Raw genomic sequence first — 11,300 nt, forward strand, 5'->3', positions numbered from 1 at the left:
CTTTTCGCATAATGCACTATTTTGAACCAGTGCACCATTTCGAAAATGTTTTTCTCACTTTACGTACTGTTTCTTTTTAGAAACCCATTTCATATCAATATGGGATAATTTGGGAGACAAATTACTCATTCATATCTCAAATGGATTTAAGCAAATCATTTTTCTAACAGTTTCCTTCCTAGTTGTCTACAACCCTATAGCATAGCCAACAATTTGAATAGAAATGTAAACCCAATAATTATTTAGCAAAAGAAAAATATAAATACAATCTTACAATGTATGGTTTGCATGTATGTGTGGAAGAAGGAAAGAAAAAAAGCGTGTGAATTAAGAATGAGAAAAGTGAATGAAGAGAACAAATATTACAAGTTTATGGTTTGCACAAAGAACTACGACAATTATTTTACAGTGAACTTCTTCTTTGCTGATGAGGGTATGCTTTAAATAGAAATGCTTGTAGAGATTCAATTAATGAAGTGTTTCTGCAATTTAACTTTATGTATTTAGTTTATTCTATACCAATCATCATTGGCAATTATGTAAATAGGTATGATAAGTTAAAAGTAGTAGTGACTGGTGAAAGAAATTAATAAGCATGCAATGAAACTACAATTATTTATAATGAACGAAAAAGTAATCACTGGTTTAGTACCATTAAACAATGAAACGCAGAATAAAACAATTGTAGAAATCAAAGGGAATAAAAATTAATTTAGATAGACTACAAGAAACCTGATAAGTAAAACAATTACCACGTGAATTGCAATTCAGAGAACAACACAACTGAAACCCAATGAAAGACCAGAATCCAGTATCACACAACAATAATTCTAGGGAGACAGGGAATGAAGCCCTTTTTAGTGACTGGCTGACGTGGCTATACTCTCTCACGTGAGTACTTACAAAAGCAGAAACTCAAATATAAGAGAGAAATTCAACGGAAAACAAACACTCAAAGCGTCTGTTGAGCAAGATGTTTTTATCTTCTTCAAGATGTCTATTGAGTAAGATAACAATACTGAAATCTACATCTGTACTATCTTATTTGATATCTTCTTCTTCACAATCTCTTCTAAAACCACTCAAAACGTCTCAACATTCTTTCTTTTCTCCTACAATCACTTCTAGAGTGTCTTTTTGTTCTCGTCCTCTAAATCTTGATGAAGCTCAAGTACCTGCATCAATTGATTATCAGTGCGTAATACTTATCTCAATCAGTGTTTATTTTCTTTGAATTTGTTATGACTCTAAAAGGGTTTATGGTGGAATTGTAGGTCTCTTTTGGAGGAGGATGAGTACCATAAGTTAGTTGATTCTACAACAAGAAATTGGGCCTAACACCCAATTTTGGAGAAAATGAAGTCTAGAGGACACGGTTTTTGGTGAGTAACTCACAAGGACAAATTCTAGCAATTAGTAACTCACGAATCCACGATTTCAAATTTTTTAACCCTCAAGGACAAAATAAGTTGGCCCGGCCATTTTACTTTTTTTAAATGTCAGTTATACCCTTTCGTGAAAATAACCCTCAAGGACAAATGGCCCGGATTTAAAATAAATATTTTCTAATTTTACCCTTTCTGTCATTTTACTATGAACAATGAGTGTTCATACCTTCTGCTAGTGTATAAACAATGATTGTTCATATCCAAATAGGTGAATGTTCCTTATACAATATATTGATGTATGAACATTGAATGTTCATACCCAAAGGACTATGAACATTGAATGTGACTATGAACATTGAATGTTCATACCAAAAGGACTATGAACATTCAATGTTCATACCCAATCAATGTTCATACCCAAAGGACCAAGGACTATGAACATCGAATGTTCATACCCAAAGGATTATGAACATTGAATGTTCATACCCAATCAATGTTCATACCCAAGGACTATGAACATTGAATGTTCATATCCAATGACTATGAACATCGAATGTTCATACCTAAAAGACTATGAACATTGTTCATACCCAATCAATATTCATACCCAAGGACTGTGAACATTGAATGTTCATATCCAAGGACTATGAACATCGAATGTTCATACCCAATCAATATTCATACCCAAGGATTGTGAACATTGAATGTTCATACCCAAAGGACTATGAACATTGAATGTTCATACCCAATCAATGTTCATACCCAAAGACTATGAACATTCAATGTTCATACTAAATACACCAGGTCGTTTCGTCTGGGCTGGGCCTTAATTATTTCGCGTCAGGGGTATACTTGACATTTCATCTACCCGATCCGTTTTTTATTTCGCGTCAAGGGTATACTTTAACTTTCATCTACCCGGTTCTTGAGAGTTACAAAAATAAAAAGGTGTCCTTGAGAGTTACTTTTTTTGGCATTTTTGTCCTTGAGAGTCACTCCTTGATTCTACAATCCATGATCTTCAAGAGAAATTTGAGGTAGATATTTTACGAAATTTATGGTCTCTTTATTATTTGCTTAATAAAATAGAAAGTATGTTTTTAACTTGTATTTATTTATCTTGAAAACAGAGTTTGTGAAATTTATCAAATTTTCGCCTGCTAAACATATTTCTCCGAAAGAGAAAATTAACTAATCGAAAGCACCAATTGTTGTTTGTAAAATAAAACTAGATTCTGTAAGGACACTGCTTTGTGTGAAATTTATATCAACATACTCTGGGGGTTGTTGTTAGATTGAATTATTCATAGTTCATATAAGGAGATTTACAAAATTTTCATCTGTATCAAGCCCCTTAATATTGTGATATACAACTTTATGCTTTTCTGTTCATTTATTTATTTTTTCTTTGTTGTTTTGTTGAAATTTTGTTTAGGAATATGGTGATTGCAGTCAAGTTGATGGTTTCAACATAGATTATGGAGTGAGGACAATTGTTTTTGGATTGCAATTGCTTTAAAGTGCAAATATAAAGCATTGATTTTAAGCTTTATATTTACACTTTAAGCTAACTTTAAAGTGTAAATATAAAGCATTGATTTTCTCAAGCTTGGGAACTTGGGCACCTTTGTGTTGAACAAGCAAACGCCAAATAGACAGCTCTGGTTATCGTCCCCTGTGAGGTATTAAATATGCAATTTATGTGTTACAGAATGCTTTACACTGGAAAATTTTCATTTTTCCTTTTCTAGACCTAGAGAAAATTCCTTATGGAAGCTTCACATTTCAACCTCCTTAAGACGTTTATGAGGCCTTTTGTAGATGCCATATTGCTTTAAAGAATTCTATTAGTATTTGATTGAAGGGGCCGGGGAGGGGACAATCCTACCTTGAAAAGGAAAGAAGCTTGTGTCTCCACCACTTAACGGGCTTTTTATTTTTTCCACCAGAGGCCATGTAGCTCTATCTAGTACTTACTCTACCTTAAAAGTTAAAACAAAGAGTCAACCAAAATAAGTTTAAGGAAGCATGCCTTCCTTAAAGCCCAAAGACAGATGCAATTCTCTCCTAGCAAGTGTATGATCCCCGTGAAGATTTTACTCGCCTTTACTTCTGTTACAAGTTAAGTGGTAGGATTGATTGTTTGTCTTAACTAAATTGTTAGTCATGGTTATATTTCATTGTCGTTTTGGGGTATACTTCATTTCACATTCTAAAATCTCATGAGATCTTACACATCTGTCAAATTATGTCTTCCATCTTGCAGAAGGCATTAAGTTAATTTGTGATTTTGCTATGCATCAATGACACGGAGACAATGGTGCTCAACATTGTACTAAATATCTTAAAGGATGGTTTCTAGGGCCATATAGAAATTTAGCCAAACCAACTCATAATTGCTGAGACACTAGAACTTTTAGAATTGACTGCTTTTCATGGATATAATCTTCTTATCTTTTATCAGTAATTTACCGTGAGTATGCAATACATTGGTTTTGGTAATTCGAATCACTAAAAGAAACATGCCTACTGACATATTTGGACCTTTTGTCCGTCACTGTATGACGCCTCATCTAAAGTTTTCTTCTGTTTAGTTGAGGTGTAGCTCCATGTCAGTAAAATAGAAATCATTCTCGAAGGGGATTAAGGAGGTTTTAACAAAATTTTCACAAACTAGAGACACGCATTATTTGTGTGTATGTGTCCCATTACGCATTACGGGATATGTATCAGACATGGATTATTTTTAAATATGGTGTGTCCATGCAACATAGCTAATAAGATATGATCAAGTGTAACGCCTATATTTAAAATACTATTTATTTATTTATTTATTTATTTTCATTTAAAATTTATTGGATTGGATTTGGGATATGTGGGCCTGATTTCTGGGCCCGAGTCTGTGTTGGGCTTTGGTTTCAAACCCAGATATATATTTAGATTTTTCCAGAGAATAAGGTTTTTAGATAAAAAAATAAAATAAAAATGGAGGCGGCTTGATTGCTAGAGAGTTAGAGCAAGACGATTTGGACTATGAGGGATTCGTGGAGCTTTTAATACCGGTGAGTAATTATATTATTTTTAAATCGATTTCACCAAAGCTTTACTGTTAGAGTTTTGGTTCTCGCTCAGTTTTTCTGCTTTTCCTATTTTTGTTGTTTTGCTCCTCCTGTGAAATATTTGGACTGGTTAGGTTAGATGGTAGTATAGTTATTTACTAAATCCTTGAAACTCTGGATTTAACTGTTGGAACTCGGAAGGAGTCGTCAATGGTGTCGCAAGTCCAACAGCAAGAAACCGTCCTACATTTTTGGTGGAACTCTTCTGTGGTGGTGTTGATATTGTAGTTTTACCTGTTATTTTGTATTGTGGATTGGTTGATTGATGAATGGTGGTAGTGGGGAGTTTGGGTGTGGTTGAAAGCTTCAAGGATGCGACAATGGAGGTCGGATCCAAGGTTGATACTGTGGTGGTGTTGATTTTGTAGTTTGAACTGTTATTTTGTATTGTGGGTTGGTTGATTGATGAATGGGGGTAGTGAGGAGGTTTGAGTGTTGATTGAAAGCTAGAAGGAGGCATTAATGGCGGTCGGATCTTGGTTGGGGAGTGATTTTTGAAGTTTATAGGTTAGAGTTTTGTATGTATTAAAGTGGCAGGGGTTTTCGCAGGGAGTCCAACTGCTGGGATGAAGGGGAGAGATAGGGGTGGCCAGTGCGCGAGCTGGTGCGGTGGAGGAAGTCGGTGAGCTGAGGAAGATAAAGAAGACGACCTGTTGGGGTTGGGCCTTGGGTCTTAGCTAGTTTAAGTTGTTGGGCCATTTCATTTTAAGTTGTGTTGGGCCCATTTCATTTTAAGTTGTGTTAGGCCAATTCATTTCTTTTTGGTTTGGGGCCAGTTTCTATTTTTATTCTGGGCCGACCCATTTGACTTAAAATGGGTCAAAGTGAGTCTTTAAGGGTTTAGACTTTTGGGCCTTGGTTTCGGCCCCAGTTTTGGGCTTTATTTTGGTTAGTTGGATTAGGACCATGGGTTGAAGTGTTTACCCTCGAGTTTGCGTTAGGACCTGTTTGGATGAATGCCGAATTGGTGACTATTGGGTTTGACCATTGACCGTTGACTGTGGAATGTTGACTTTTTCCAGATTTTCACATATTTAAGAATATGGACAAATGTATTAATAAAATGTTGTCGAAAATTGTATAACTTTGTTTGTCATTATCTAATTAAGATTTGACGTGAGTAGTGTGTAAAGAATATAAATACTGGCACGTAATAAGAGGGGAATTCTTATAAGACTTAGATATATATATTTTTATGAGAATTAAACTACACATGGACTTATATTCATGGACTTTAGTATTGGGTTTTGATGGTGGATTGAGTTCACATAAATATATTGAATGAATGCATTACATGATTGATTACTATTATGAGTTGCTACTTAAATGAATTATAGTATGTATGAATGCTTGAGATATTCCATATGGTGTAGTGGCAATATATGATTGACACGTGAAATAATAAGTTTCGAGATTTGATATAGAGATACTTGGATATCGTGCAATGACTAGTATTGGAACGTGATAATATGGATTGTATTATAATGAGAAACGTTGAGCTTCAGTACAATTAAGTATACGGGCATGAGATAGAACAAGAATTATTATGAGACAGGAATATATGACACCTGAATAAATTACGTAACGAAAATCCTAGAACCTAGCTACCACAACTCATGTGATTTGGCCCTAGTGATTGGCGTTTGTGATATGATTGGCCCTTCTGGCGTTTCAGTGAATATGAATGGCCCTTCGGGCATAAGTAATTTAATTGGCCCTTCTGGCGTTTCAGTGAATCTGAATGGCCCTTCTGGCGTAGCCGAATAGTGACTTGATTATTCCGTTCGCAAAATTAGAACGAGAAGCGCGATATTTTTATACCGAATGGTGGCAATACTCACATAATGACTTTCGTGTGAGGGTTACCTGGTATGTGATATCCCGCTTAGGGTAGTTACGCACGTAGAGGTTCATTATGTGAGGGGAGGCATGTGGATGTACATATTCGGCGTTGGGTAGCAATTGTGGTAGCCAGGGAAACGAGGTAAGACATAGATACGACGTGATTTTAAGGACACACAAAGAAAGCCTTAAATAATATAATTATGGTAATATGTTAGTTAATGATATATCTTTAGATAGATGATTGTATATAGTTTTGCAGAAGGGTGGGTCAAACTAATTACTTATGCAGAGATGACCCACTCTGTAATTGAGCATGAAATGCGGTAAGTATAGAATATGCTTGGCTGGTTATTAGTTTAGTTAGAACCTAAGGCACCTCGGTAGAGGAACTAAATGCCTTTGTATTATTGTTGGGAACCTAAGGCGCCTCAGTGGAAGAACTATCTGCCTTAATTATTGTACTTAAGGATGTTGCATTATTCGTTGGATGTTAAGGCGCCTCGGTTGGAGGAACTAACTGCCTTATGGATTGTGTATGTATATGTATAAGTATATGTTGTATTTTAGAGTTACTCACACCAGCATTTTTATAATGCTGACCCGATTTGCATGTTTGCTTATTGGGTGTGTTCATTAAATGAACATAGTTGATAAGTCTTAACAGGTTTAGTGTTGAAGAAGGTTGGTTGCTGCTTATGGTTTGTGTTAGCGTCACATTTCAAGATAGGTTTTGTTTTCCCTTGAGGTGAAATAGATTTTCAGTTGAGACAATGTTATTTGTATTTTTATTTGTAATTTTAAATAAAAAGTTATTGAAAAGAGATTTGTAACCTAATCTTATTTGTGAATTTTTGTAATGAAGAGACTTTTGTTTATTGAAATTTTTATTGGTTTTTAATTATTCGCGTATCTAAACTGATTATGGGGTTTTTTTGGGAGTTGAGAGTGCATCACACCTCGAAAATCGAAGAGTCGGGAACAAATATTGTTTTTCCAAATTCTGTCGAAATTCGGGGTGTGATATCAAGCCTTCAGAATGATTGTTTAGTTCAACTTGTAGCAAATATTTAGTTTTATGCTATTCTTTTAAATCAAATTCATTGCAATAGGGAATAAGCCTAAAAGGTTGAATGGTTGATAACTCTTTCATTATATACTATGCCCTCCATCTCTAGCTATGAACTGAATCGTTTCTAGTTACTTTTCTTTCTTTTCATTATAGTCAGTTCCTTGATCATTATTCTTCTTGCAGTGGTTCGTCAAGGTTCGATTGGGATAAAAGTAGTCGAGCTTGGGTATATAGGCATACTAAAACAAATTTATTGTGGCTTTTAGAGAGTGAAGTGGAGCAGTTGTGTGGTGAACCCATCAGTCTTTCTTAAATTGTTGTAGAAACTAAAACATAAATCTATTGGCACGGATGATGTGTTTTTCTTGGAATATATATTTTAAGCAGTCCTTAATAGTTTTGGATGTATAAATGGAACAACCTTCACATTGTATCCTAATAATAATCATCATGTTGGTGCGATTTGTCAGTGATTTTTTTTTACTTTATTAATTAGCTCAAAACAATTCTCAGATGATACCGTAATCAGCCATGTGTCCCTTGTTGCACACCTTCAAGCTATGCCTCCTGTTGTTGCAAACTCCATCGAACTACTTCACATTTGATTTTTCGATTCCAAAAAAAGTGTGCAAAGACGCAAATAGTTCGAGTAAATTTGTCGAATTGACGGAATTGTTATGCCAACTATTTTCTCTATTGCCTACTCATACTGGTTTTTGCTGTGTGATATGATTTAAGGAAGAAGACTATTAGAAAAATTTGACAGCATTCCACCTATAATTTGGACTAAAGCATCTAATATAGGAGAAAGATAACAGAGCCTGTTCAAATATAACATTGTAACACAACTTGTTCATCTGATACATATTATACCATTGACCAAAACAAACACAGTCTTGTAGCCCATAATTTTTTTATAATACTAGCAGTCTAGAAAAATGGTTGACATTGGAACAAAAAAGGACAAAGCATCAAAACATAAGCTACAACATGTCTAATTGCTTATTTTTCGGGATTAAATCCTTCGCTCTCAAAAATGGGTAGTAATCTGCCCACTCAAAGCTGACGGCATTTGAGAAGCCCATGCCATTTCTGCCATTGGAGAAGCTTCTTCTAGTATCGAGTCCCTGGTAATTGGAACTACTCGGGGTGCCTTTAGGAAGCCCATGCCATTTGTGCCATTGGAGAAGTTTAGTTTAGCATCGAGTCTCTAGGAATTGGAGCTACTTGGGGTGTCCAGTACATTTAGGAAGCCCATGCCATTTGTGCCATTGGAGAAGCTTCGACTAGCGTCGAGTTCCATAAAATTGGTGCCACTAGGGATGCCTAGTACATTTGGTTCCCGCGAAACACTGCCTAGAACATTTGGTACCTACAAACAAGGCAATGTCGAAGGTTGTTATATGTTAAATCCAAGAAAATATACCTTAAAATAGTTTACAATATCAAAAAGAGATACTCCAAGGTTTTTGAGATTGATAAACTATTTTTTGAAACAGTAGAAAGAAGTCAAGGAGTATGATAACAGTCATAACACAAAGATAAAGAAGAGTTACACCCTGTAGATAACTTCATAACAAGAAATCTTTCCAAATTAAAATGTTAGAAAGGCATGGGAATTGGTTGGAAGTGTGCTCAGGCAGAGAAAAGTGCAGGCCATACAAGATTCTAAAAAGTAGATTAGAAAATGAAAATAACATGTAGCCTAACATGCACTACCAACTAAAAGGATAAAATGAAGTAAATCACACAAACCGGCATATTGAGATTGAACGAATCATGTGTCCTGTATTTTTTTGAACCGTGTATGGCGTAGCTACTTTGAGAAGCCTACACAATGAAAACAGAAAGTGACACTAGTTATGATCAATACAGACTAAACATTGACATTTCTTTAAATTAAAAAAAACTAACCTTTTCCAAATTAATGGTATCCATGTTCGTTCCAGTAGCCCTCTTCATCCTCAGCTCTTTATTTTCTGTACCCTTCTCTTTCTAATCTCTTTTCTGCCTTCTTCTGTTTCTCTTTTTCCTTTCTAACAACTTTTTTAATCGTAGATTCAAACCGTTTACTGCGTGGATGACCCTTACGACGGACAACCAAAGGACTAAGAATTTTGTTGCTTTCTACTGCCAAAGAATTTCTACCACCACTATGTACTTGTGTATGAATTTCAGGTGTACTAGCATGACTGCCTTCATCAATTTCATCACTTATCTTTAGTTCGTTAAGCAACCCCTTAATCCAACGGAAAACCATTTCTGTCTTACCTTCATTTTCAGCTGCCAAGTCTGCCGCTTCAAAAAAGGCATTACACATCCTATCAAAGCGCCTGTTTTCAGGGTTTAGCTCCCAATCAGAATATATAATTTTAATCTTTTTATGACACCTCTTCACATCCTTCCTCCACCTACAGATAATATATTTATCTAGTAAAGTATAAATTTGTTTATGGACCAAGACAGTAAGGGCATGCTTACATAAGATTCCTCTAAACTCAAATAATTGACAATTGCACTTAATGTCAGAATCATTCTCTCTGAAACAAACTCTAAAAGTGGCTCAATGAGTCTTTGTCCCTACAAACATGTTTTGCGCAACATCGTACACCTGAAAGCTACATTCCTCTTTAACGGAAGAAATAACACAGTAAAGTTGACCTTTCACCTCATCTTGAAACTCCTTGAATTTTGCTGTAGTGTAAGCATCTTGAACTTGTTTCTCGAATGGATAATCAGTAATGCATGGAATCCAACGATCGAAAGAATTGAAATCCTCTTCATTCTCCTTTTGCACCTTACTCTGTAGTGCGTTCTCATATTGTTCAACAAATTTCTTTAAGCTTGTCTTTGAATTAACATAACCATCAAAAAAGGCATTCATACTTTCACTTCTTTGAGTCGAGGACATTCCCGCCCAAAAGGTATTTCGTAAAAGTACCGGAATCCAACGACTTTTTTCACTGTACAACCCACTCAACCACTTATTCTCTTCAAGGTTAAATTCTTTGATGAAACTATTCCACCATCCATCAAATTCTTCACAAGTCAAAGAGTCATAAACTGCTTTTTGCATTGCATACTTGATAGACTCATATTGAGTGCAACCACTTAATTTCACGGGTAACTTCTTCATAATGTGCCATAAACACCACCTGTGACGTGTGTTGGGAAAGACGATTTCAATAACTTTCTTCATTACTTTGTCTTGGTCAGTGATTATAGCAGTGGGAGCGTGACCATTCATACATGCAAGCCAAGTCTCAAAAAGCCAAATAAATGTCTTCTCATTTTCATTCGATATCAACCCACACCCGAAAAGTGTTGATTGGCCGTGATGATTAACACCAACAAACGGAGCAAAAGGCATATCATACTTGTTAGTCAAGTACGTTGTGTCAAAGGTAACGGCATCCCCAAACTCCTCATAAGCTGCCCTGCTCCTTGCATCTGCCCAAAAAACATTTTTTAACCTCCCATCATCATCCATATCTATCAAATAAAAAAAATTTGCATTATTAGCTTGCATTTTCTGGAAATAGTGTTGAAGTGCCATAGCATCCCCATCACCAAGTGTTAGGCGCCTATATTGGTCGACATAATTATAGCAATCTTTTTTGATAAATTCCAGGTTCTCATTCCCACCAGCTTCATACAAAAAGAACCAAAGGTTTTGCTTGTATTGATGCTCACCTTATCATCATATACAAGTTTCCTTTTCACATAATTGCTCATCTTCCGATTCCTCTTGTAAAATCTCGATTTTCCAGGACTCAATTCATGATTATGATCCAACGTTAGAGTCGTTACCCGCAACTTTCCATCTGAACATATAGCAGCTCTAATCTTAGCCTTACATCCAGTTTTGCTAATAGGATG

The 11,300-nt window shown here is 35.6% G+C and overlaps 2 protein-coding genes across 2 annotated transcripts; one reads left to right on the top strand and one right to left on the bottom strand.

Annotated features, from left to right (window-relative positions):
- Positions 1 to 902: 902 nt before the first annotated feature.
- On the top strand, positions 903 to 7,762 carry LOC147474785 (frataxin, mitochondrial-like). The gene is made up of 6 exons (XM_086583955.1): positions 903 to 1,194; positions 1,275 to 1,308; positions 2,381 to 2,425; positions 2,824 to 2,883; positions 2,997 to 3,070; positions 7,605 to 7,762. Exons 1-6 carry the CDS (start codon positions 974 to 976, stop codon positions 7,732 to 7,734), a joined length of 564 nt encoding a protein of 187 aa, XP_086440081.1. The 5' UTR covers positions 903 to 973; the 3' UTR covers positions 7,735 to 7,762.
- Positions 7,763 to 9,393: 1,631 nt separating this feature from the next.
- LOC147474786 (protein FAR1-RELATED SEQUENCE 5-like) lies at positions 9,394 to 10,911 on the bottom strand. Its single transcript, XM_086585190.1, has 2 exons — positions 10,010 to 10,911; positions 9,394 to 9,832 (listed from the first exon to the last, which is right to left on the bottom strand). The coding sequence occupies exons 1-2, from the start codon at positions 10,909 to 10,911 to the stop codon at positions 9,394 to 9,396; spliced, it is 1,341 nt and encodes a 446-aa protein (XP_086441316.1).
- Positions 10,912 to 11,300: the final 389 nt, after the last annotated feature.

Source organism: Coptis chinensis, chromosome 9 (assembly GCF_015680905.1).
Source record: "Coptis chinensis isolate HL-2020 chromosome 9, ASM1568090v1, whole genome shotgun sequence".
In the NCBI taxonomy this organism is placed as follows: Eukaryota; Viridiplantae; Streptophyta; class Magnoliopsida; order Ranunculales; family Ranunculaceae; genus Coptis; species Coptis chinensis.